Source organism: Bombus pascuorum, chromosome 15, assembly GCF_905332965.1.
Source record: "Bombus pascuorum chromosome 15, iyBomPasc1.1, whole genome shotgun sequence".
NCBI classification, from domain to species: domain Eukaryota; kingdom Metazoa; phylum Arthropoda; class Insecta; order Hymenoptera; family Apidae; genus Bombus; species Bombus pascuorum.
In genome coordinates this window covers 6,487,874-6,513,269 of record NC_083502.1, presented here as the reverse complement: position 1 = coordinate 6,513,269, position 25,396 = coordinate 6,487,874, and the positions used below count along the sequence as shown (strand labels likewise).

The following is a 25,396-nucleotide window of genomic DNA, read 5'->3' as shown; positions in this document are numbered from 1 at the left end:
CAAAGTCTTAAAGTATTATCATAAATAATTAAAAATACCTGTTTCTTAGGTATTAAAAATTGATAAATTATATTTACCCGTATTATCGAGCTCTTCTGATATTTTCTTTTCAAAAAATATTTCTCCTTTGTTCACGTCCAAAACCATTTTTCATCCATCTTATATTTTTATTTTACTTGTCCCGTAAACGAGGGAAATTTAGAAAAGAGTGAAATTTCGAGGGCGGGAACATTTTCGAAAAAAGAAATAGAAGAAGAGAAGAAGAGGTCAAAAGCAAAACATGTGGGCGATGAGAAACAAGAGAGAGCAGGAAGCAGCAAAGTGCCGAAAAAAGGGCAAAAAAAATTCGTTTTTTTTTTAAAGAATCTCAACTGGGTCACCCTATAAAAAGGCATGTTTCATAGCGAACCACACTTAGACGCTTGCAGCGTCTTTTCTATCTTCATTTTCCTCGTGAATCTCTAATTAAAACTGTTTACAGCAGTTTATTTTCCACGTAGAAAACTCTTGTTCTAAGAATTTCGAAATAAGAATTAAAACCAGGAGAAGGAAATTGAAAATACATTTTTCTTAAATACACGTTACATAAAAATACTTCAGACTGTAATTGCAATTTTTTCGAAAATACTCTATATATATTATATTACCGTAGAGTATTCGTCATACGTGAATATTTTTATTATTATTTTTCTGAAAAGAATAATCGCTATCTTTGCATTGCAATATTATTCTTCCTTTCTGAGTAACGTATCATTTGTCGATGTTGTGTCATCAGATCGGCGAGGAAGAATTACTTTCTGATTCGAATCTAGGAAATCTGGGATATGATTGATGGACGAGTCACGTTGTTCCGTTACGTAAGCTTCGAACAACTCTCTTCGCCTTTGTAATTAATTTAAATTAAATCGAAATTTCATTTCGAAATAAAATAAATTAATGCCTGGCAAATTATATAAATTATTTTAGAATAACTGTATAAATATATTTTAATGATCCTGTGAATAAAAATAGAATCGGTGAAAAGTATTATATAGAATTTCTAAAAATGTTTTAAATATATTTTTAAAAATTAAGGTAATTCAAAAACTTGTTATCTTATATTCGACTGATAAAGAGAGTGAAAAATGAGATTATTTCACCTCAATTACGCACTGTCCTCATCTTTCAAATTAGAGTTGCAGCGATAAAAGAATCGAACCCGTTTTTAATTCTGCGCAGGTGAAAATCTCATTTTCGAATGATAGCGTTTGATTAATCGAAGACGATAATTCGATTGCACGGTGAAGCTGGTTTTAATGGAAGCGTGATTAACGAATCAGACGCAATTTCCATTTCATTCAGAACAAATGAAGAGGAAGACCATCCCAAAGATTAAACTGTATTCGAATAAAATTGTTTAAATCATCGATCGCCACTTTGCATTCGAAATTGATTAAAATTTGACATTGCAGCAATTTATCAATTTTATTGCGCTAAGAATATCGTAGAAAATTGATAATTTAGGCAGTGTACAAATATTTACGAAGCTGTTTTCGTATTTTGAATTTATTTATTTTGCAAACGAACGGAAACGAAACGGATTTAGAAAGGCAAGATCATGCAAATCTGAATGAGGTTCTGGCTTACTTCCAACGCGCAGATTTATGTATCATACGTGACAGTCATTCGCCTGATTCATTATGCAGATACATCAGTCCGATAAGCGAGCGACTAGTAAGCATTCGTGAATCGATTCTTTGAACATTAGCCAATTATTTCAATCCGTTTTTGCGTAACGTCGAATATTTTGGACCCGATCCTGGGTGTGTTTTTTGTTCAAAAGCTATGTTGTTATTTAAAAAGTATGAAAAAATGTAACTCGAAGGTTTAAAAATAATATGTTAATCGATAAGATGATTTTCATAAAAATTTATTAGAATATTATTTCGATAAATTTAATTTTGTTGGAAATTCAATTTGTGCATTAAAAAAGTCGATAAAGCGCTACCTAAGTAACATTGATGGCAATCGATATTTCTTACATAATGTAAACGTGTCGTTTTATAACATAAAATTACATTTAACGCGTGTTTTCCAAAACATCTGTTAAGATAACAGCGATTACGATCGCGAGAAATTGAGTATCTTTATCACGGTGGGATTATCGATTTATCTAATCGAGTAAATCGTGTGAATATCGTTTGTAACATTTTGGATGAAAAATTAGCGTCAATTATAATCCAATCAGCCTTCAAGAGTCGTTGATCAAAATTGGATCAAGTTTAATCGTCTTCCAACGATCGTTCATCAGTGCCTCGTTATCCGCGAGTTAATGCGAATTATACAGCAATTAATTGCGAAAAATCGATCGCGCTTTCGTTACGTTAACTTTCGATGATCGATAAATAAACGTTTCCGATATTGATCGATCTATGTGCCTTAATCTGGATCAACGAATGGATCCGAGAAAATATAGTAAATCCTCATAGATAACTCGGAATCTTTACCTAAGTGTTCTTTGAAAAATCTTCTTGAATCGCGTCTCATTTTGCGACTGTTTCAATCGTTTTATTCACATCGAGACATTCATTTTACTATGAGTAGTTAAAAACGAGTAAAAGACAATTAGAATCTCTGATTGAGCTTCCTAATCTCGATTCATGGAATCATTAGCACACAATCAGGCTTTTATCGATCGTAAGTCAATCAATTTCGCGAGTTTTTTAAGCATTTCTATAAATTTGCCTATTTAGGGATTATTTTGAATTGCGTTTCGTGTCAAGTATTCGATTAGTAATATTAATTCATAGACAACATCGTTTGGGTCAGTTTCCTAGAATTTACTACACTTTGCAAAGTCCCTAGATCAAATTTCTAGAAAGAAAACTTCCTACTAAGAGCTTCAGCTTATTTATAATAATCTATAGACCGAATGTTCTACGACTGAATCTTTCAGAGAAACTCTAAACTCTACTAGCTAAATAATAAATCTCGATAATCAACAAATTTATAATTTATCCCATCCTCTTTCGCCCATCATCGACTAAATCCTTCCAAAGCTTAAATGCCTCGTGTACTGCAAGAAAATTAATAATACTAGCTCTGCCATTACAGTTTCTAAACTCAGTTTCCTAACGTACATAAGCTCAAAGGCTAAGCTCGTCTAATCTCCCAACAGTATATTAGTGGCAAAAATTTCCAAGCCATACTCTATAATTTCCCCAACTTCCTCGTGCTTGCACTATTCAATAGTATGAATAGCATCAAAATCCTCGATACGCAATTTTAGCTAATTATATCCATACTGTTAAGCAGTATATTTTTAATATTTTGTATACTTCGAATTTTCCATAAACGTGTAAAAATCGGTAATCATCAGCGATGATTTACATCGATTCTAGGGAGTCTTCTGAAAGTCCCTAGCACCAAAAATCTACTCATCAGCAGTGACTTACGCAGTTTCTAGAAAGTCCCCATAAAGTCCCTAGAATCCACAGTCTGCTCATCAACAGCTACTTACGCAGATTCCAGAAAGTCTCTAGAGTGTCTCTAGAAGCTTCTAATCCGAACATCGATCTCGATTCGACAGGTTAGCAGCTGTGATAATCATCGTCCACTTACAAGTCTCTCTTGGGCGATGACTCGAGGCATTGTTCCCAGAACACAGCCTTCCTGGACGGTCGCATCCGGAGAGCGCAAGCAGATCGAGTGCGAGGGAGCCCTGCAGACATCGTTATAACCCCTCCACCGGCCAGGGACGGGGAACTCATTCCACCGCCGCATCTTTTTAGGCCACCAGTGGACGTCGGGGAGTCCATTAAGCCTCCACTAGACCCAGACATCGTTAGATCCTCTTGCTGTGCGCCTTCAACCACATGTCAACTCGTGGTCTCTTCCGTTTTGGATCATCGCAGGTGGTAAAGAGTCGTACAGTGGTTATAGATGATTGAAGTGGTGTAATTAGGCTATTTACGTCCTCGTGGATGTAAATCTTGGTTCCTCGTAAGTGTCTTTAACTGTGGGAGCTCTCGTTCTTGAGGTACAGTGACTTGAAACGATTATGGGATCGTTAGGAGTCACACAGTCTGATTACTGTGGCTGAGTTAAGAGACACAGTCGGTTTTGGCACGTGAAATTAGGTTAAGGTTTAGAGTGTTATATACATTTGTTTTAACCTGTTCCTATTCTCGATTCTCTTTTTTAGTTATTCAATTGGAGATTTGTCTTGCAAAGTCTGCGAAGAACGCTATAGCGAGGCCTGTGTGATGATGATGCACTTGTTGATCGAACTTTTATTTCGTAGATGTTCTTTTAAATTCACTTGGCACGTCATTGACTATACACTTTCACAGACACGCTTTTCACAGAGACTATCACTGAATTGTCCGAATCGTAGTAATTCTCAAGATGTTGAAACACCTGGTACGATGGAAAGGTATGAAATATTTAATAACGTTGCAGCATGCATTTTTTATTTTCGCAGCCCAATGTTATTTTAAATGCTATATAACTACCGGCCAGAGAACTAACACCGAAATTGAAGTTTCAGTTCTACTTCCTAGCTAAGATTGTTTATTCGTACGAAACGAGCTGTTACGGTAACTTTTAGCACTCTAACTTTTCAGCAGAGGCGTGTTTCTTTTTTAAAGAAAACTGAAGCAATCTTCTAACTATGGAATTCTTGTTGAAACTAAATACGAGTGAAATATGAACTCTTATGGCAATCCTGGCATTCTAACTTTTTAGCAGAAGCATATTCCTCGCTCTTTTAAAGAAAACTAAAGCAATTTTTAGCGTTCTCTTCCGAAGATCCTACCGTTTAAAACTTATTTATTGAGAATTGCCCAACCGATTCTTTTAACGAGGACATTCCACGCTGTATCTACAGAACTCATAAAATAGTCATCAGACAAACCATGGAAACACCTACATTTTCTGCAATTACCAAGAACTATGTGACCTCTAAACTACTTTAATCGACTGGAAACCAAAGTTTGCTCGATCAGGACTAAAACTTGCCCATCATCGGCACGACGATGAAGAAAGGTTTCTAAATTTCGTTTCCTAAACAGCAACTTCTACTAATCGAAACTTGGCAACAATTGCGGACCAGACAGAGCATCGTTCTATTTAACGATACATCGAATGAAAGTCAAATACGGAACGGTTGAAGGGAGAGAAAAGAAAGGTGAAACAAACGCTGAAACGAAATCAGCTTCAATCTTCTTGTTATTCAGGCTGGAGGTTGCGAACGAGGAGCAGCTTGAATTTTTGTTTACTCACGCGGAGACTTCATTAGAACGATTGAATTTCAAAAGCCAGTTTGTTGAAAAGACGAGCGGGCGCCGCGGTGCTTCTACAAATTGCGTGTCGTCTGAATTTCAGATTGTCAATGAAATTGCCGTCATTTGAAAATCATCCGCCCGCTCTACTTCTATGGAAACGAGGCAATTTGGTCCCCTTTGCCGCTATCAAGTCGCCTTTTCAACCAGCCGGTTGCCTTTCTCAAACTATCTTACACAAAGCAACGTATCTCTTTCTTCCTTGTTGTTTATTCATTGTACCCGCGATTTGTGATTTATGAGAGAGATAGTTTCCTTCTAGACTCCTTTTTCCCCTATCAAATCGCGATTCTAACGAACCAGTTAGCTCCCTTCTTGCCTTCTCCTTTTACTTGTATATTGCTACTATATACTTGATATCCATTCGTAAATATTACGATACTTGTGAACAGCTAAACGAACTTTGGAATGTTCAGAAAATTCTTAAAAACCTTAGGAATCCTTATCTCTTATGATAACCTTATATTGGAACGTTTGCGGAGAGTTTTAAAAATATACAAAGAAAATTGAGATTTTTTGCTGAACCTTTAAGAATTATTATTTTTTAGTTGAAGTTTCGAACAATTCATTCAATACGTTCAATGTTACGACGATAACACCGTCAATTTGACGCAACGAAAATTAATTTTCTTCTGTATTTATATCTATCAGATCTTTCAGTGATTGTTCATGAAATATTTATTCATTACTGAACAACGAGGCAATTTTGCCGGATGCAGCGGCCTCTTGGGCTAACTGGGACAGCTTGACTAAACGAAACTAATTAATCCAAAGCTTTGTTGGCACAGCGTCTCGTTATCTGCCAAACGATGCTGCGATACTAAATCGAAACGTTGTCATTCGCCAGCTTTCGATTCCTAAATTTAACGAAAGTCCTTCGCCATGCAAGTAGCAATTTTGAAAACGAAATACGTTCGCATAATGTCTGCGATAAATGAAGAATTTTCAGCTTTTGAGTTAAACAAAGTGCCTTGTAAGTCGTCAATTTTAACGATGAGAAACTCTTCCTAAAAGAAATCCGGCAGAAGGTTTCAAAGAAATTATTATGGTGCACCAACCGTGATTTAAAACTTTCCTGCGAAGGATTTGGAAAATAAAAAGTTAAGACGAAGCGGTAAATGAAATTGAAATACGAAATTAAAAGTACGATGAAAGTTTGAACGAGACGTAAACCCTTTTAAATCAGGCGGAATTTGTTTTTTCTTCCTTGCAACATATCCGCGGAATTGATAATAAATTTAAATACCGTTGAATAGCCAGAAAATCGAAGTTACGTTTACGATTTAAACGAAGAAACGTTCGAAGAGAAGATTCCACTTCGCCGTGTAATAAATGCCACTCTGATATTCTAGAACGAATGTCAAAGCTTCCGTAGTTTTGTGACGTGCAACAACGACGCAGAAGAGTATCGTATTCTCAGCGGGAGCTGCGAGCTTCGCTGAAACCGGAGAAACCGAGAAACATGGCGCGCAGCGTTCGTATTATACGAGACAAACTTTCTTTGTTCCGCCTTATTTCGAATTCGAAACGGAGCCTCGAAGAAATAGTCGAACAGATAGTTTGACCAAACTTTGATTATGTTTGATTGCATTACGATGCGAAATATTGTATTTGTTACGTGGAAGAAAGTATCACTGGTTCGACTATGCATGTTTACGCATTTAAAGTGTGTTGCAACGTGCAAGAGTATACTTCCAACTCACTATACTTAGAACAGTCCTTATTAAACTGCCGATGTTTACGCAAATTCGCATTTACGTGCTGTTTTCACTATGTAACTCGGGCGGCGTAAAGTTCTTCCGGGTAAAATGGGGTGACGAGTGGAAAATTGAAACATTATGCAAATTACCAGCGTTTCTGTACATTGAAGTTTCTCATAAATGAAGTTATCGTAAGTTGGTTGTAAAATAGCAGATTCCCTAAGATTTATATTATTTTCGAATAAAGTTTCGTATTCCCGAAAATTGTATTCGATTAAAAACTTTCTCTCGTTGGAAAGAAATTGCAAGATATAACGGGTGGTCGTAATATATAATACAATTTCGCCAAACGAATTTAAAATACGACACGATGTATTCGTATAACAATAACGAGCGAGTAGCTTGCGAAAGGAACATTAATCTCGTGCTTCTTCGATAATGCATGGAGGCATAATTTCATGTACAATAGCCTGCTAAAGTTAAACAGCCGATGGTCTCGAGCTGGTCGATACTTTTTTATCAAACTGTCGGAAATGTACACGTAAACAGACAACAATATACAACGCATTCCAGCAACTGGTTTCACATGCGATAAAATTAACTTCCGATGGCCAAGGAAAACCGGTATTCGACGATGCTACCCAGTGCATTTGTTTTCGAAGAAGTTTCGAGAGGAATTTCGAAAAAAATAAATCGAGAATAGAAACCAGCGTAAGCAACGAACTCGCGTAAACATGGAATCATCGATCGATGGATCAACGAATTTTTTACATCGAATAACAACATTTTCATTCTTCGACTTATTGTATATTTATTTATCGTAAGCAAATTTAATTTACATTCGATTCCTACGTCCTTAAGAAGATTCAGGACGCAATTTTTATCATTTTTCTTTCAACGAAAAAAAAAAAAAAAAACATTCTGAACAAATGGAAATTTTGTTACAATAAAAAAGTTATCGTTATAAACAGTACGCGTTAATAAAAGCAAACTCCATAAATATTTCTATGAAAAATCTGTGGATAAACTTTTCAATAGTATGGTCTATATGGAACTGCACGATACAGCGATTTCAACGATCGAAGCTCTGTTGGATACTGTTAATTCAGTGATCTGTGAATTCGTGTGTTAATTTACATTCGATCCGCACGTCCTTAAGAAGATTCAGACGCAATTTTTATCATTTTTCTTTCAACGAAGAAAAATAAAAAAAAAAGACGATTTTGAATAAATGGAAATTTTGTTACAATAAAAAAGTTATCGTTATAAACAGTACGCGTTAACAAAAGGAAACTCCATAAATATTTCTATGAAAAATCTGTGGATAAACTTTTCAATAGTATGGTCTATATGGAACTGCAGGATACAGCGATTTCAATGATCGAAGCTCTGTTGGATACTGTTAATTCAGCGGTCCGTGAATTCGTGTGTATGTGTTATACGCGCAGTACGCGTCTATTTTCATGGAAATTTCGCGCGGTGTGAACAGCTAACGGATAAAACGCGTGGCCCTTTCAATAGACAGATTGAACACCCGCGAGCCTTTTGAAATTTATGAAAGAACATAAAAATCAAACAGAGTAATTAATCGAATTATTACACACCCGGTAATTTTCAGGGAATCGGAGAGGTGGAGATAGAGCGAATAAATTAAAGTGGAAACGTTTCACTTTTATTTATGAGAGAACGTAAAAATGGAAAAGAGCAATTCGTTGAATTTTTATAAAGAGGTCGGGATAAAGCGAGTAAATTAAAGTGAAAATGTTTTACTTCCATCGAAGGTGATGTTTACGATCAAAGAGTAGGAAATTTTCAATAGCCTTTTCAATCGGTTTCAACAGCACGAAGTTCAATTAATATCCGTCAATCTTACTCGGAAAACAGATATGTTTGTAGAAATACATAAGAAACATGGTTTTTTAAACAATTCTGGTTTCACGGTCTGAAGATTACAAGTTTTTTCAAACGAAATAATGAAAACTAAAACAACATCGTTTTCGTATTTTTCTATCGTCTTTAGTCTGTTGTTTATTTCTTCATCTTCTCAATTATTTATCAAACAGTTCCAATCTCTTCCAATTACCAGAAACAAATCTATTTTCATCGAACCATTAATTTCTATCAGTTATTTTCTCATAAATATTTATTTATATTTGTCCCTTCGAAGTTATCAATTTCCCCCAAAATCGTCTTCTATCTTTCTTCGGGTTTTTAAAGCTATCCATCAAAATACCCCAAATTGCTCGCTCAGCAAAAATACATTTACCTTTCGTCCAATAAATCTGTCGATTTCCTCCACAAAGATAACTCGCGATCCTTTCGTTATATCTGTCCGTACGTTATCAATTTTTTCTAAAAATTCTCTCTCCTTTGTCTTCCTTCCTCTATTTTCTCGTGGAAAAAGAATTCTCTGAGTATCGATAATTGATTATTAAATATCATCGTATTTCCATCACTGAATATCATCTCCAGAAACTCGAAGTAAATAAATCTAGTTATTAGAAAATTAAGTAACAAGTAAGACAGGACTGATAACTTTCCGAATGAAATAAAAAAGCGTCTTAATACGCTTCAAGGATTGTCCACGAAATTCTTTACGTAAGGAATTCATAACGCAATCGAATGTCCTCGAGGAGCCGGTTGCTGGATCGTCAATAAAAAGGAATCGAGGCTTCCGCTACGGTTCGTTCGATTACAAAATCATCTCGTAACGCGTTTCTTTCTGCATCCAAGGGAAACCAGGAGAGAACAAGAGAAGGCTGACCTTTCTCAGCATTGACGTAATTCAAGAGGAATCTTCTCAATTTTTCACGATCCTTCGATATCGGTCTACAAACGCGCTTAAACCTATTTCCGATTATTCAAAGGTACACGACACTCATAATGGTACTTCTGAATCCATTTTTCTTTCTTTCTTCTTTTGAATCAACGAAACCAATTGAACGAATTTAAACGAATTAAATGGCTCTCCGATCGTCTTTTTTTTTAGCTAGTGTAAAATAGGTTCAACGAAAAGAAATTTACCGTGTAATTTTGTGTCGATTGATATGCATTGACGACGTGTTCTTGAATTTTGCAAGATATTTTCACTGACGTTACGATGACCGATAAAATTAATTTTATTCTTGGGATTATTAAAAATATTCGCTCAAGTATAGTTATTGGTATGGTTGGAAAAATGGATAGTAAGTATAGGAAAGCAAATTTGACGTATAAATGATTATTTGATTATCAGAATTATGGTCACAACGAAATATGTAGGAAATATAGTAAACAAAATGTTGTTCTTTCTAAATTAGGGAAGAGCTAATGAAATTCAGAAATTAGGTAAAATTCTAATTCGAGAAACGGAAGCAATATTTTCTCGGATATTTACTCAAGAATTGCCAACAAGTATGTAGTAGGAAGCAACAGTGGGTCAGGTGCTTGGTGAAGTTATATCGCCGCCAACTAGAATTACATAATGAGCGTGATCTATTAGTATTTCGTGACCAGCCAGAGCTTCGAAAATTTATCCAACATAGAATTCTCATTATCCACAAATGACACTTCGAATATTATTTGAATATTTGTTATGTTCGCGAAAGAAAATTGAAATACCACGAAAAATCAAGCATATACAAAGTGTACAATGGTTGTGACATTGCCAATCATCTCGCTAATAAGTAATTAAGTCGTTAAATCATCAAACTGGCGGATTCTTAAATTTTCAAAGTTTCCAAATTTCCCTCTCGACGTATTACAAATTTTTTCTCGTCGAATATCGAGCCCCAAAAAAAAGCGAATTAATTCGTAATTTCACAATTTTTATCTGCCAAAATGATACGAAATCTGTTTTTTAAATACGAACTTCAAGTATCCTAAGATACGATAAACGTGCACGCGCCGAAATCTTGCCGATATCAGTTCTTAACCTTAACCATTCTGATAACGTTTCACTCGACTATGTATAGCTCGGATATCATACGATTGTGCAAGAAATTTGAAAAAATTCCAAATTTCTTCCTTTCTAGATTAAATTACCATTAAAACGCTATATAGCGAAATAAAATATATGCTAATAATAGAATACTAATAATTTAATAATATAACGATATTATAATAATTTACTCTAATATCGTATCGAATATAAATAAATTTGAGGAAACGTTCGATCTTTCCTCGAGTTAATCTCAAATCGAATCGCGTAAAACTATCGAAAGTCTGAATACGAGTCTTCGCTTAGACTGTCCATAGTTGAAACCATAAGCTTCTCTTGCATCATCTTTCTCACTTTGCCATCTCTCGTCAAACAGACACATTTTGTTATAGAAAATTGGGTCAAACTTGCGTATCGGCGTTTTCCGTTTAAACACCAGAGAAGCAGTTCCAAAGTTTCGACAGTTCGATTATCCTTTAATCCGATTCAATGGCTCGTATCAGCCATCGCCAACTTACAAAATGGATCCATCGATCAACTCGTTACTTCCGCGGAAATATTTGTTGGGGAAACGATTGGGTGCAAAAATTTGGTGGAAAATTCGTGGGAGGATTTCTTGGAACGTTGTAAAGAGAAATAAGGGACGCCTGATAAATCGGGTAGAATTAGAAGAATTTCGTCAAATTTCCACAAATTCCGCGAAATTTTGCTTAATTCGTAGCAATCTCGCGGAATTTCGCGAATTTTGTAAAATTGTGCAGAATTTTCAAGCGGCGATTTACCAACGACTTAAACAAAAAACACCAATGTGCAATTTATCCGAAGACTATGGCGAAGATTCACCGTTCACCGAAGAAATCAATGGAACGTACACTGAGAAAGCAGGTTATTCGAAAACTTCGTTGGAAGATTCAATCGCAATTTTAATAAACGTTCCGCTTAACATAAAGCAGAGTGAGAAAGATTCAAAGTCGATAAATTATATAAAAGTGCAGCGGAATAAACGAAGCAAACCGTGTGAGAAGTTCGTTTGAAACTTCATTGGAACACTCGTTCAAACACTTAATTAATTAAGAAAAATTGTAACTCCGCCGTTAAGCGAAATGACTCACGAATCAACTTAACCACGAACTATGGTCAGTCGTGAGAACATTCAAGCTGGGAACAGTGACGAAACACGACGTTGTCATTAACTTGACGCCACGGTCGACCGATAAACGACTCGCCTAACGCACGATAAATCTGATAGGGGAGCCAGAGATTAGGGGGATTCGAGTACCGCAAGAGTGCTCTGAACACACGCTGATAATGATAATGCTTCGAGATACTGAAACCTGTTCCTATACCAATTTCATCGCCATCTTCGCCGTGAATCTTCGTGAATTGGATCGAACCTAGTGTTCTCCTGAAATATCTAAAATCGAACTGTCTCGTACGATCATCGTCTTTCTTATTTTTCCCTCTTTTTACGAGGCAAGAGAGACAAATAATCATTTTTCGTGAAAAAAATATAATTTGTACGTTTCACGTTATTTTACGAGATGGCAATTTCTAAACGTTTCAGCAAAATTGTACCTTGGTTCGATCTTTCCAAAATATCGATAATCGTAACGCAAGGATTGTAATATATTTGTTATTTTTCACGAATTTGATTTTGGCATTATTTTAGAATTAATTTTGCAATTAAACTTATACAGTTCTTGAACACTTGAAAAATATCCATCGTTGTCTTTCTTCCCTTTTCCTGTTTTTAGGAGGCAAGAGAGACGAATAATTATTTTTCGAGAAATAAATATAATTTGTACGTTTCACGTTGTTTTACGAGATGGCAATTTCTAAACGTTTCAGCAAAATTGTACCTTTGTTCGATCTTTCCAAAATATCGATAATCGTAACGCAAGGATTGTAATATGTTTGTTATTTTTCACGAAATTGTATTTTTATTTGATTTTGGCATTATTTTAGAATTGACTTTGCAATTAAACTTATACAGTTCTTGAACACTTGAAAAATATCCATCGTTGTCTTTCTTCCCTTTTCCTGTTTTTAGGAGGCAAGAGAGACGAATAATTATTTTTCGAGAAATAAATATAATTTGTACGTTTCACGTTGTTTTACGAGATGGCAATTTCTAAACGTTTCAGCAAAATTGTACCTTTGTTCGATCTTTCCAAAATATCGATAATCGTAACGCAAGGATTGTAATATGTTTGTTATTTTTCACGAAATTGTATTTTTATTTGATTTTGGCATTATTTTAGAATTGACTTTGCAATTAAACTTATACAGTTCTTGAACACTTGAAAAATATCCATCGTTGTCTTTCTTCCCTTTTCCTGTTTTTAGGAGGCAAGAGAGACAAATAATTATTTTTTGAGAAAAAAATATAATTTGTACGTTTCACGTTGTTTTACGAGATAGCAATTCCTAAACGTTTCAGCAAAATTGTACCTTGGTTCGATCTTCCCAAATATCGATAATCGTAACGCAAGGATTGTAATATATTTGTTATTTTTCACGAATTTGATTTTGGCATTATTTTAGAATTGACTTTACAATTAAACTTATACATTTCTTGAACACTTGAAAAATATCGATCGTTGGAATGAAAATTAGGCCGGCGACGAAACCTTTTTCGTCTACTGCTAAGAAAGAGAAAGAAATCGTATGTATTGTTCATATATTCCTAAGGAAACCGAGAATCAGGGCAACATTGACAAACGAGCACGATTCTACACGAATTTTTCATTGCTTTTTGTAGTTTAACACGCGTGCTTTTCTGGTCAGTACGCCAACGTAATTTTGCTTTATCATGATAAATTCGAGCTACCGAAAAGTGCACGGTATGAATATATTTTTCCACTTGCGCGAATCAAAAATAATTCACAACCAACTTCCTGTTATTTATCCACCAATCTCGATAAAACTTTTCCTCAAATCATTTTCGCTCGTCGGCAATTATCTTTCTGCTTATAAATCGAATATACTAAATTTTCGAGTTTCGTCCTTGGCAATAAAAAAAAAATGAACGAGTTTAAAATATATGCAGATTTTGCGACATTTGGTCCGTTTAATTCTTCGTTTATCTATATTCGATCGTAATTAATTCAGCAATTTAATCAAAGATACTCGCTTAAATCAGCAACTCTGTCGCACGATTTCGCAATCTAATATAATTCCCCCTTCCCATTCATCAACACCGGTAATTTAATAAACCAATAGCATCCAATAACCCGGTACATCTCTGCTCCTCTCATTTATTTTCATAACCTACTGTGACGTGCGATACCTGAATTTCACCGTGCAACGATATTTGGACAGTTACACATGGACAACGTTTATGTCCATATTTTCTGCGTTACATAAAGCATTTTGAAATTTCATTAGCGCAGTAGTGAGACCGGACTGCTATTATTACGTTAATCAAATTTGAAGCCAATCCGAAAATGAACGTCGAAACAGCAAGATATTTATCGCAAGAAATCAACAAACTCTGAAAAATTCATTGAAAGGCTCGTCACGAAAGGAAAGATTCACTAAAGAGCTTATGGAAAGAGCTGTCGATGAAAAATCCCACGAAAGTTACGGAAATTTCTTGGTCGAGAGAACTAGTCGCGAATTATATTTGATCCGCGAAGCAGGAAATCTCACAGAAAGGGCTGCAAAGTGTAACTATACCGAGTGGCCATGCAAATTTTGCAACGTATCGAACCTGATGCAGTCGACAGCTACGTTACGACATTTTCACCGATGTACACGGATTCCATGGCCCTCGATTAATTTCGGCCGTAATCGACGACCTGGTCTAACCAGTCGTGCGACCATAAAGCACCAGGACTCGTATCCGCGTTCCGACGATCAATCGAGATCGAGCCCGTTGGAATGCTTTAACGCAGATGACACAGAATTTTCGTGGACTTCTTGGAATGTCAGGGAAAAGTCGGATGTAATTGCACGAAACTAGATGAAGTAGTGGAAGATTTTCACGGAATTTGGCAATATCTGCCTCAAGTTTGATCACCTTGCCAACACTTTGCAAAATTACCTGGAATTTCGGGAAATTTTCTAGAGATTCTTCGAATTTTATTTTATGGGAGTACAACAGTTGGCGGAATTTTGCGAAATTGCTTAACATTTTATGGCAATCTGTGGAATTTCGTAAAGATGTAAAGTGTCTGAATATTTTGCAGAAATTTGTCGGATTTTACAAAAATTCCACATTTCCTAGAATTTTCAGGATCTTCTTAAAATTGTCTAAAAATTTATAGAAATTCACAGAGCTGGCTAGAGACAGCTAGAAAATTGTACCGTGTCAAATGTTTCAAAATTACGTAGAACGTCACACACGCGCGCTTTATTTCCTCGATTTGTGCGAAAATTGACGAAATTGTGTCAGGTTTCGCAGAATTTCGATGAGATATTCAGAGCTGCGCGTAATTATAAAAGCTCGTGCGCTATTTTAAAGACGATGCGATTAACTTTTGCAGAACTTTGTACAGTTTTACGAAACTAGGCGATATCTTGCCCAAATTGGAGCGATTTCAACAGCAACCTTGTCACGGCTTCTCGCAACATGAAAAAGTTCGTAAAATCTAAAATTCATTCGAAAGCATAGAACAAAATAACAAAAAAAAAAAAAAATTCGGTGGAATTTACACGAAAAATTGAGAACTGGGTTAGAATAATTCGAAAGAGCTTTGATATTAAATCCGTGCCATCTGCGAAAGCATTTATTACGCAGATCGCGTTGGAAATTCCAAAAATACAGTATATATTGCCATAAACTCTGCGAAATTTCTGTTTAATAATCCTGAAAGCTTTGAAATCTGCGCGAATCATCTTTCCATGTCCAGCCATCGAAATGAGATGTTATTTTTCCATTCTGTGTATACAGTGGCTACAAATATTAACACGTATATCACCGAATACTATTATAGTATCGCTGCAAGATCATAATCGCACTGTACATCGCTGTTATTTCATTTACATGCCAATTAGTTAGGTCCGATTGTAATGAATTAAATAAATTAGAAAAATGTAACAGATATTGCGACTTGTATCTTGAATCTTAAATTTGTAGAAAAATCCGAACCAATAAGAAGAGAACGCTTGATGGGAGACTAAGTATGCGCATAAAAATTCTGTTTGTAGCCACTGTACGTTCGATCTTTCTCAATGATGCATAACGTGTGAATTTTGCGAAAGTTTAACTCAGCGCGTTATACCTTTCATTATTTATGTACGTTTAACGATGTTTTTAACCTTTCGCTGTACTTTCTCACTCCACGCAGCGCTAGTTTTATTTCTTTTCTCTCTCTCTCTCTCTCGATTTATGTAACGACAGATATGAATGTTAATGCGCGTGCAGCGAATGCATATTTGATACCAATTCGAACGAGAAAGAAAGAAAGAACGCCACGCATATGTATATAAATATTCAACGCTGTTTTAGGTCGCGTTCGTTGCATATTTATGAAACCTGTTTGGCTATTGCGAAAATCCGCCGTTCCCTCGAATTTAGACCATTGTTCCGCATATGTTTTTCCAGCAACAATATTATACTCTGTTCTATGGCCGCTTCGTTTCCAACAGGTATTGGCCAATCCTCTCGCTGAAAATTTTATTTCCTACATCTACGTAGACACGCTGCTCGACCTGAATTTTATCGATGTATTAGATACAGAGATTCGAGAAAGTGTCTCGTATACATTTACGAACGTATTATGTGCGTTATACTCGTGCATTTTGAAATTTTGCTAACACCGTTGCGAAACATCGACATTATGTTAGCGATGGTAATGTTTGCGAGAGATCTGAAAGCATACATGGAAACTATAAAAGACATTTAAAGTGCAAATCGAGTATCGATTCTATGAGACGTGAGAGTAAATGACGAAATTTCGAAGGATAAATATTGGAACATTTTCAGTAATATTATGTTATCGATAAACGTGTGAAAGAAAGGATATCTCATTTGTAAGAAGAAATTTTCCAAAAATTTTAATTCCTTCAATTAAGTCCAAGTAATTCGATGGAAATTAATTAAATCGAATGGAATATTCTTCGTAATGTTGTACAATTGTTTGTCGATGAAAGTATTAAATTACCAACGGAAAGAAATTATAATTAAGAAATGTATTAATTGTACAGGTTCGCGTGAATATAAAGCAAATTCCATCGCTATAGTGTTCATCGATTCGCATAGAGAAAGAGATCTGATCTAGGATACGTTCGGTAATTCTGAAAACGGTAAACGTAGCATTTCGTCGAATGTCGATGCAACGATATTACGTTCACATCTACGCTATTCGGTCTGTGCAAACAGAGCATCTCCAATTATGATTGATTGACTGATCAATCTCTACAAATAGGGATTTCCAATTGGTAATTATCAAACGATCAAATTTCTCATGTCTGTAGTACCATAACATCCTGCAGGATATTAACGTCACGAATGTTAATTTTCTAATCGTTCCTTGACCAGTTTTTTCAGAATTATGTAATACTCGATAATCATCGATACGATAAACCTGGGCTAATTTTGAAGAAGTAGTCAATGGTATTATAGTTCGCCAAAGATCATTCCAAATAAACTATAGCACGTTTGTAGATAGCCTGCTCAATTTATAAATAACGACTTGAACGTTCTGAAATAACGCGACGATGCGTTGCAAAATACAACACCGTCTTCATTCTTCGTATGAAAAATTGCAGATCTTCGAGCAATCAAAATTTATTCCTACTGATAGCGTGATACGATCTTCAAAACCAGAAAAATCGAATTAAATTTCTTTGAATAATTGCTCAAACAGCGAAAATCCAGTCCACGTCATCAAACTCCCGTAAGTAGTATAACGCAATTTTTAATATCACAAAGATGAGAAACCTATATTTCTAGCTTGGTGCACAAGATCATTCCCACGTCTCCTATAAAGAGAAGATTAGAGATTCTCGAATAACCTAGATCCAATCTGCGTTATCCGAATCTTTTCGATCATTCATAGATATCGGCACGATTTTCAAAATCACGAGAACCACAAGAAAAATCAATCTCCTCTACTCCGGTAATTGCTACTTTGATGTACGAAACCAAAGAACGAAGAATCTGCCAAATGAAATGCAAACTCCGTAAATACGACACTCCAAATTCATAGAAAATCAAATTAAAGATCGATCTCTTTCAATGGCCGATTCTGCTATAGAACATAGAAGATAGAAGATAGAAGAAGAAAAAAATACAAAATCCTTAAAGCTAGATCCAGTTCGCGTCATCAAATCCCATAAATACGACGTAACACGACCTCGGAAATCGAAAAGATCGCGTTAGAAACCCATTTCCCAAATCCCGAAATCCCCGAAATCCGCGAAATCCCCGAAATCCCGCATCTTCATCTTTCACACGTCCCAAGCAAAACACCACAGTAAAAAAAAGGTCACACCATCACGCGACGTGAACGTTAGCGAGGCTCGCAGCACGATCAACCGTGTCCCTGTCAGGCTCGTTGATCACGGAATGACCGCGAGGTTGCTCGGAAGGCGGTTGAAAATCAATTGGAAACTGCGTTGTTCGCGCGATCCAAAGCAGCAGGGACAGTTTCAAGGACGAGTGTACGTGGCGCGGATCGATCGAACGCGCTTGATCGGTCAATCGAATGTCGTATCGAGGCGCGTTACGCGTACACAGGAAGCGGAAACGGAGCGTTTGATTCACGTGACGGGAACGCTGGATGCACTGGCGTCGTCGGATACCTCGTGTTCGTCGCGACGTCCAACTGGCCAGGCTGATCTGCTTTCGCCGAGATTTCACCGCCAGGCTTAGGGGAAGGGGCGCGATTTGCGCGGGAAACTTGCGCGCCGCGAACCTCCACTTGTACCTGTCCCTCTTTCTCCCACTCTTTGGTGCTGGGTTTCGTTTGATCTTTTACTCGTGCAATCTTTTTTATCATCCTGGTTTTACTCGAGGAGCTACAGTATCGTGTACACGTTCCAGTCTGCGTATCAAACTTCTCAAGACCAATTTTTCACGATGACTACGGTAACGCTATAACTTCGTATATGGTTTGTTGAAACTCGAAGGAAGAAAGATGTTGCAAATGAACATGCTGGACAATTTCTATCGTGGAATCGTATGTAACTATCAGTTTAGGCGACTTGTTTTAAACTATGCCATGTATTAATCTCGTAGAAACGTGTTTTTCTCTCTTACAGTGACCAGAGTAACGTAATGGTTTGGTAACTGTGATTCATTGAAATCTGGAAGAAGAAACGATTCCAAAAGAATAAGTTGGACGATTCTTATTGTGAAATCGTATGTAACTATAAGTTTCGGTGACATGTCTTAGACTATGCCATGTATTAATCTCGTAGAAACTTGTTTTTCTCTTTTACAGTGACCAGAGTAAATTAATGGTTTGATAACTATGATTCGTTGAATTCTGGAAGAAGAAGCGATTGAAGAAAAACATGTTGGACTACTTTTATTATGGAATCGTATGTAACTATAAGTTTCGGTGACATGTCTTAGACTATGCCATGTATTAATCTCGTAGAAACGTGTTTTTCTCATTTACAGTGACCAGAGTAAATTAATGGTTTGGTAACTGTGATTCATTGAAATCTGGAAGAAGAAACGATTGAAAAAGAACATGTTGGGCGATTCTTATTATGGAATCGTATGTAACTATAAGTTTCGGTGACATGTCTTAGACTATGCCATGTATTAATCTCGTAGAAACTTGTTTTTCTCTTTTACAGTGACCAGAGTAAATTAATGGTTTGATAACTATGATTCGTTGAATTCTGGAAGAAGAAGCGATTGAAGAAAAACATGTTGGACTACTTTTATTATGGAATCGTATGTAACTATAAGTTTCGGTGACATGTCTTAGACTATGCCATGTATTAATCTCGTAGAAACGTGTTTTTCTCATTTACAGTGACCAGAGTAAATTAATGGTTTGGTAACTGTGATTCATTGAAATCTGGAAGAAGAAACGATTGAAAAAGAACATGTTGGGCGATTCTTATTATGGAATCGTATGTAACTATAAGTTTCGGTGACATGTCTTAGACTATGCCATGTATTAATCTCGTAGAAACTTGTTTTTCTCTTTTACAGTGACCAGAGTAAATTAATGGTTTGATAACTATGATTCGTTGAATTCTGGAAGAAGAAGCGATTGAAGAAAAACATGTTGGACTACTTTTATTATGGAATCGTATGTAACTATAAGTTTCGGTGACATGTCTTAGACTATGCCATGTATTAATCTCGTAGAAACGTGTTTTTCTCATTTACAGTGACCAGAGTAAATTAATGGTTTGGTAACTATGATTCATTGAAATCTGGAAGAAGAAACGATTGAAAAAGAACATGTTGGGCGATTCTTATTATGGAATCGTATGTAACTATAAGTTTCGGTGACATGTCTTAGACTATGCCATGTATTAATCTCGTAGAAACTTGTTTTTCTCTTTTACAGTGACCAGAGTAAATTAATGGTTTGATAACTATGATTCGTTGAATTCTGGAAGAAGAAGCGATTGAAGAAAAACATGTTGGACTACTTTTATTATGGAATCGTATGTAACTATAAGTTTCGGTGACATGTCTTAGACTATGCCATGTATTAATCTCGTAGAAACGTGTTTTTCTCATTTACAGTGACCAGAGTAAATTAATGGTTTGGTAACTGTGATTCATTGAAATCTGGAGGAAGAAACGATTGAAAAAGAACATGTTGGGCGATTCTTATTATGGAATCGTATGTAACTATAAGTTTCGGTGACATGTCTTAGACTATGCCATGTATTAATCTCGTAGAAACTTGTTTTTCTCTTTTACAGTGACCAGAGTAAATTAATGGTTTGATAACTATGATTCGTTGAATTCTGGAAGAAGAAGCGATTGAAGAAAAACATGTTGGACTACTTTTATTATGGAATCGTATGTAACTATAAGTTTCGGTGACATGTCTTAGACTATGCCATGTATTAATCTCGTAGAAACGTGTTTTTCTCATTTACAGTGACCAGAATAAATTAATGGTTTGGTAACTGTGATTCATTGAAATCTGGAAGAAGAAACGATTGAAAAAGAACATGTTGGGCGATTCTTATTATGGAATCGTATGTAACTATAAGTTTCGGTGACATGTCTTAGACTATGCCATGTATTAATCTCGTAGAAACTTGTTTTTCTCTTTTACAGTGACCAGAGTAAATTAATGGTTTGATAACTATGATTCGTTGAATTCTGGAAGAAGAAGCGATTGAAGAAAAACATGTTGGACTACTTTTATTATGGAATCGTATGTAACTATAAGTTTCGGTGACATGTCTTAGACTATGCCATGTATTAATCTCGTAGAAACGAGTTTTTCTATTTTACAATGACCAGAGTAACGTAATGGTTTGGTAACTATGATTCGTTGAAATCTGGAAGAAGAAACGAGTCAAAAAGAACATGTTGGACGATTCTTATTATGGAATCGTATGTAACTATAAGTTTCGGTGACATGTCTTAGACTATGCCATGTATTAATCTCGTAGAAACGTGTTTTTCTCTTTTACAGTGACCAGAATAACGTAATGGTTTGGTAACTATGATTCATTGAAATCTGGAAGAAGAAACGATTCAAAACGAACATGTTGGACGATTCTTATTGTGAAATCGTATGTAACTATAAGTTTCGGTGACATGTCGTAGAATACGCCATGTATTAATCTCGTAGAAACATGTTTTTCTCTTTTACAGTGACCAGAGTAAATAAATGGTTTGGTAACTATGATTCTTTGAAATCTGGAAGAAGAAACGATTGAAGAAAAACATGTTGGACTACTTTTATTATGGAATCGTATGTAACTATAAGTTTCGGTGACATGTCTTAGACTATGCCATGTATTAATCTCGTAGAAACGTGTTTTTCTCTTTTACAGTGACCAGAGTAACGTAATGGTTTGGTAACTATGATTCGTTGAAATTTAGAAGAAGAAACGATTGAAAAAGAACATGTTGGGCGATTCTTATTATGGAATCGTATGTAACTATAAGTTTCGGTGACATGTCGTAGACTATGCCATGTATTAATCTCGTAGGAACGTGTTTTTCTCTCTTACAGTTACCAGAGTAAATAAATGGTTTGATAACTATGATTCGTTGAAATTTGGAAGAAGAAACGATTGAAGAAAAACATGTTGGACTACTTTTATTATGGAATCGTATGTAACTATAAGTTTCGGTGACATGTCTTAGACTACGCCATGTATTAATCTCGCAGAAACATGTTTTTCTCTTTTACAGTGACCAGAGTAAATGGTCTCAACTATGATTCGTTGAAATTTGAAAGAAGAAACGATTGAAGAAAAACATGTCGGACTACTCTTATTATGGAATCGAGTGACTGTAGGCGTCAGTGATGTGGGTTAAACTGTACATAGGATGAATGTTTTAGAGATGAGTTTCCAATAGCGACTACCGTAACGTAATAACTTGCACTGTAATGTATCGAGGTCTGAAAGACGAAGTTATCAAAAATGAATATTTTAACTACCTTTAACCATCGATAATCGAACGTGAAAATAAATTCAACGTTATTTGTAACTGAGAAATCTTTATCCACTTTTTGTGCCGCTTATCAGATGATTTTTTAAATTTAATTATTTATTTATTTCTGTTCCGTTTACTACTCTACAAGGGACTTTAGGGAAATTTCTATGCATACTGTATAACGATAAGCAAGTTCTCGTTAACATTTTTAACATGAACACGAACATTTATCGCGTTCTTATACTTGACGTAACTGTTTCGCCTCCAAGGACGTGTAAAATATGGAGGAAAGTTGTCAAAGAGAAAGAAAATAAAGCAGAATAGAGTAAAAGCTAAGTGTATGTGCACTATGGTGTAGTATTATCGTAACGAAGAATCCTCAGAAAGTTAGGGAAAATCGTGAAAGCAGGAAAGTGGACGAAGCGGACGAAAAAACGTAAAAATACTGCGAAATGGGCGAAGAAGAAATCTTCTTGGGACAGAAATTGGGAATCCCTCGGAAAGGGATTTACCAAAAAAACACCATCTTTGTATAAAAACACCGATCTTGGACGAGAGCAATTGGATTTCAGAACCGAAGCTACGGAAATCAAATCTGTTGGCTCGTCCAGTATTCCCAAATTCTCTTGTAGAATATTAAACGGAACAGAAATAAATAAATAATTAAATTTAAAAACTCACCTGACAAGAAGCGGCACAAAGGCGCTAAAGAAAAAGTAGATGAAAATTTGCCAGTTGCAAATGACGTTGAATTTATTTTCACGTTCGATTATCGATCGTTAAAGCTAGTTAAAAAATGTTAATTCATTCGTCGATCTGTTTGTTGGGCTAGATCCATTGGATATGGAAAACAGATTACTTTGAGAGTGTAAAGAACGACGGTAATTATTTTCTATGCTGAAAAGAAAAAGAGTAATCTACTTTCTAATTAATTTATACAAATCCTTCTTTTAATTCCTTCTGAATGTTCCCACAAAATTGTCGAATCGTAATAAAAATTCTTCCAACTCTCTTGAAATTCTAAATCGCAAGAAATTTATTGCAAGAAGTTCGTTGTTAAACGGGAATTTAAGTTTCGAAGAACGTGGTATAAACGTTAAAATATTTCACGCTCGAATTATACAGTTGAAAGTCGATGACTTTTTGCTGGCGAATAAATCGAGAAAAAGATTGGAAATTATAGACGGACTCTCGATTACTGCCGAAACTAATCGACGGTGAAGAATAAGGAAGATAATATTTCAAGCCGGACACTAAACCAACCTTCTACGTTTGCTCGTCGCTTTCTGTAAATGGGAAAAGTAAAGAAGATAAATAAACGAGCTTCCTACGAGGAAACGTGACGAGCAGACGCCAAGATAAACGTAGATGATCGCTCGATAGCTGGCGAGGAACGAGCAGGATGTATAAGAACATTTCTTGAAAAAAGGTTTCATCCAACAATCGATAACTCGATATGTGTAGATATATTTGAAGAAATACTTAATAACACGAAATAATTTATACTTTGTTTCAACTTGAGCCTCATCTGCTCATAAATTAGAATAATCAATCGCAAGAATAAATCTTCATAAATCAGAATATAATATTTCTTAACAGTCATTCCGCACTTTGTGTTTGCAATATTTCGCAAGACTAATTTCCATTTTTCTTATTGTGCAACAGTTAATTCCGGTCGTTACTTTATCCATCTTCTTCCTTTCCAAAAATTCGAAGAAATTTAATCCAAAAAATTTGATCCAACACGACCTATCCCCTCGACTATATTTGGAATATTTCAGAAAATTGATTTTCGTTCTTCTGGTCGTACGACAGTTAACTCTGGTCAATACGTGATTTTCGTTTGTAAAAATTCTAAGAAATTCGTACGATAAATTGCCATAATTTACTCATTCCACCGACATTATAACGTCGCAGTTTATTCCAAAGAACAATTACTTTATAATTGGAAATTAAAGCAGCAATTTAACGTAGCTTATTATAACCTTCCCTGACACACCTTTTACTTTCCTTTTACTTTATTCCTCTTTTTCCAACTTTTCCAACTTTTTCTCGCGCGTTTCACATTTCGCTATATTTATCCCAACTTTCTCGTCTTCTCCGCATTTTCTCCTCTTCCTTTCGCTCTCCTACGATCTTTTATTTACCCACGTTAAATATTTCATTCTCTCCATTTACGAATCGCAGCTGGCCGCGAACGTTAATCGGTGAGTTCTGCTGCGTCGACTTAAGCGGAAATGACACTCGAGAAACAGAATCACGAGAAACGATACAAATTGAAACGTTTGAGAAACAGTCGCGAATGGAAACGACTTACTTGTGTGGTAAACGAGCCTCTTCAAACATAATATATTTAAATGAGATCTCGTTTCATTTTTCTAATTTTGTAGGACGCATTTGTCGAACTGGCAATAACAGTCGAACAATTTATTCCAAAGAACGGTTAATGGTTATTTCGTGATCGAAACACGAGCCAACAATTATGTACGAATAATACATTAGCCTAATTAATTTGATTCGTCCTTGCAAGTTGGCTTTGGTCTTTAACAATTTTTTTCTTTTTTTTTATTAAGTATATTATTTTTGATTTTTGTATTTCTAATTTAAAGTTTAAATTGCTCTCTCGTGTCGGTTGAAAATAATCGTGGCGAAGGATGACATTTGAAATATTTACGGCCCGGTTTGTACCAGGACGTCGTTCGATTCCTGATGAAACTAGCTGCAAAACTTGCGAAATGAAACGACATACTTCAGCGTAGAAAATTTCACAAATTTTTGAAGAAATTAATTTCATAGGAAAATAAACCAGTGCAAGATTGATTTAATTTACAGGAAATTAAATTAATACCGATATACTTCGCGTTAAATTAACATAATCTCAAAACGCTTCACGCTAAATTCAAATAAT

At 35.6% G+C, this 25,396-nt stretch overlaps 1 protein-coding gene and 1 long non-coding RNA gene across 15 annotated transcripts in view; one reads left to right on the top strand and one right to left on the bottom strand.

Annotated features, from left to right (window-relative positions):
• LOC132914583 (cAMP-specific 3',5'-cyclic phosphodiesterase-like) overlaps positions 1–25,396 on the bottom strand; it is a 395,884-nt gene that overhangs the window by 57,031 nt on the left and 313,457 nt on the right. The window contains exon 1 of one of the 14 annotated variants that reach the window (XM_060973802.1): positions 3,601–4,413. The exons of the other annotated variants lie outside the window; for them this stretch is intronic. Coding sequence (XP_060829785.1) covers positions 3,601–3,821 — 221 coding nt within the window. The 5' untranslated portion in view covers positions 3,822–4,413. Of the gene's footprint in view, positions 1–3,600; positions 4,414–25,396 lie in introns of those variants that run through there. 14 annotated transcript variants of the gene reach the window in all.
• Positions 21,235–24,090, top strand: LOC132914591 (uncharacterized). Its single transcript, XR_009659623.1, has 3 exons — positions 21,235–21,432; positions 21,879–21,891; positions 22,252–24,090. It is a non-coding gene; the product is annotated as an uncharacterized LOC132914591 (long non-coding RNA).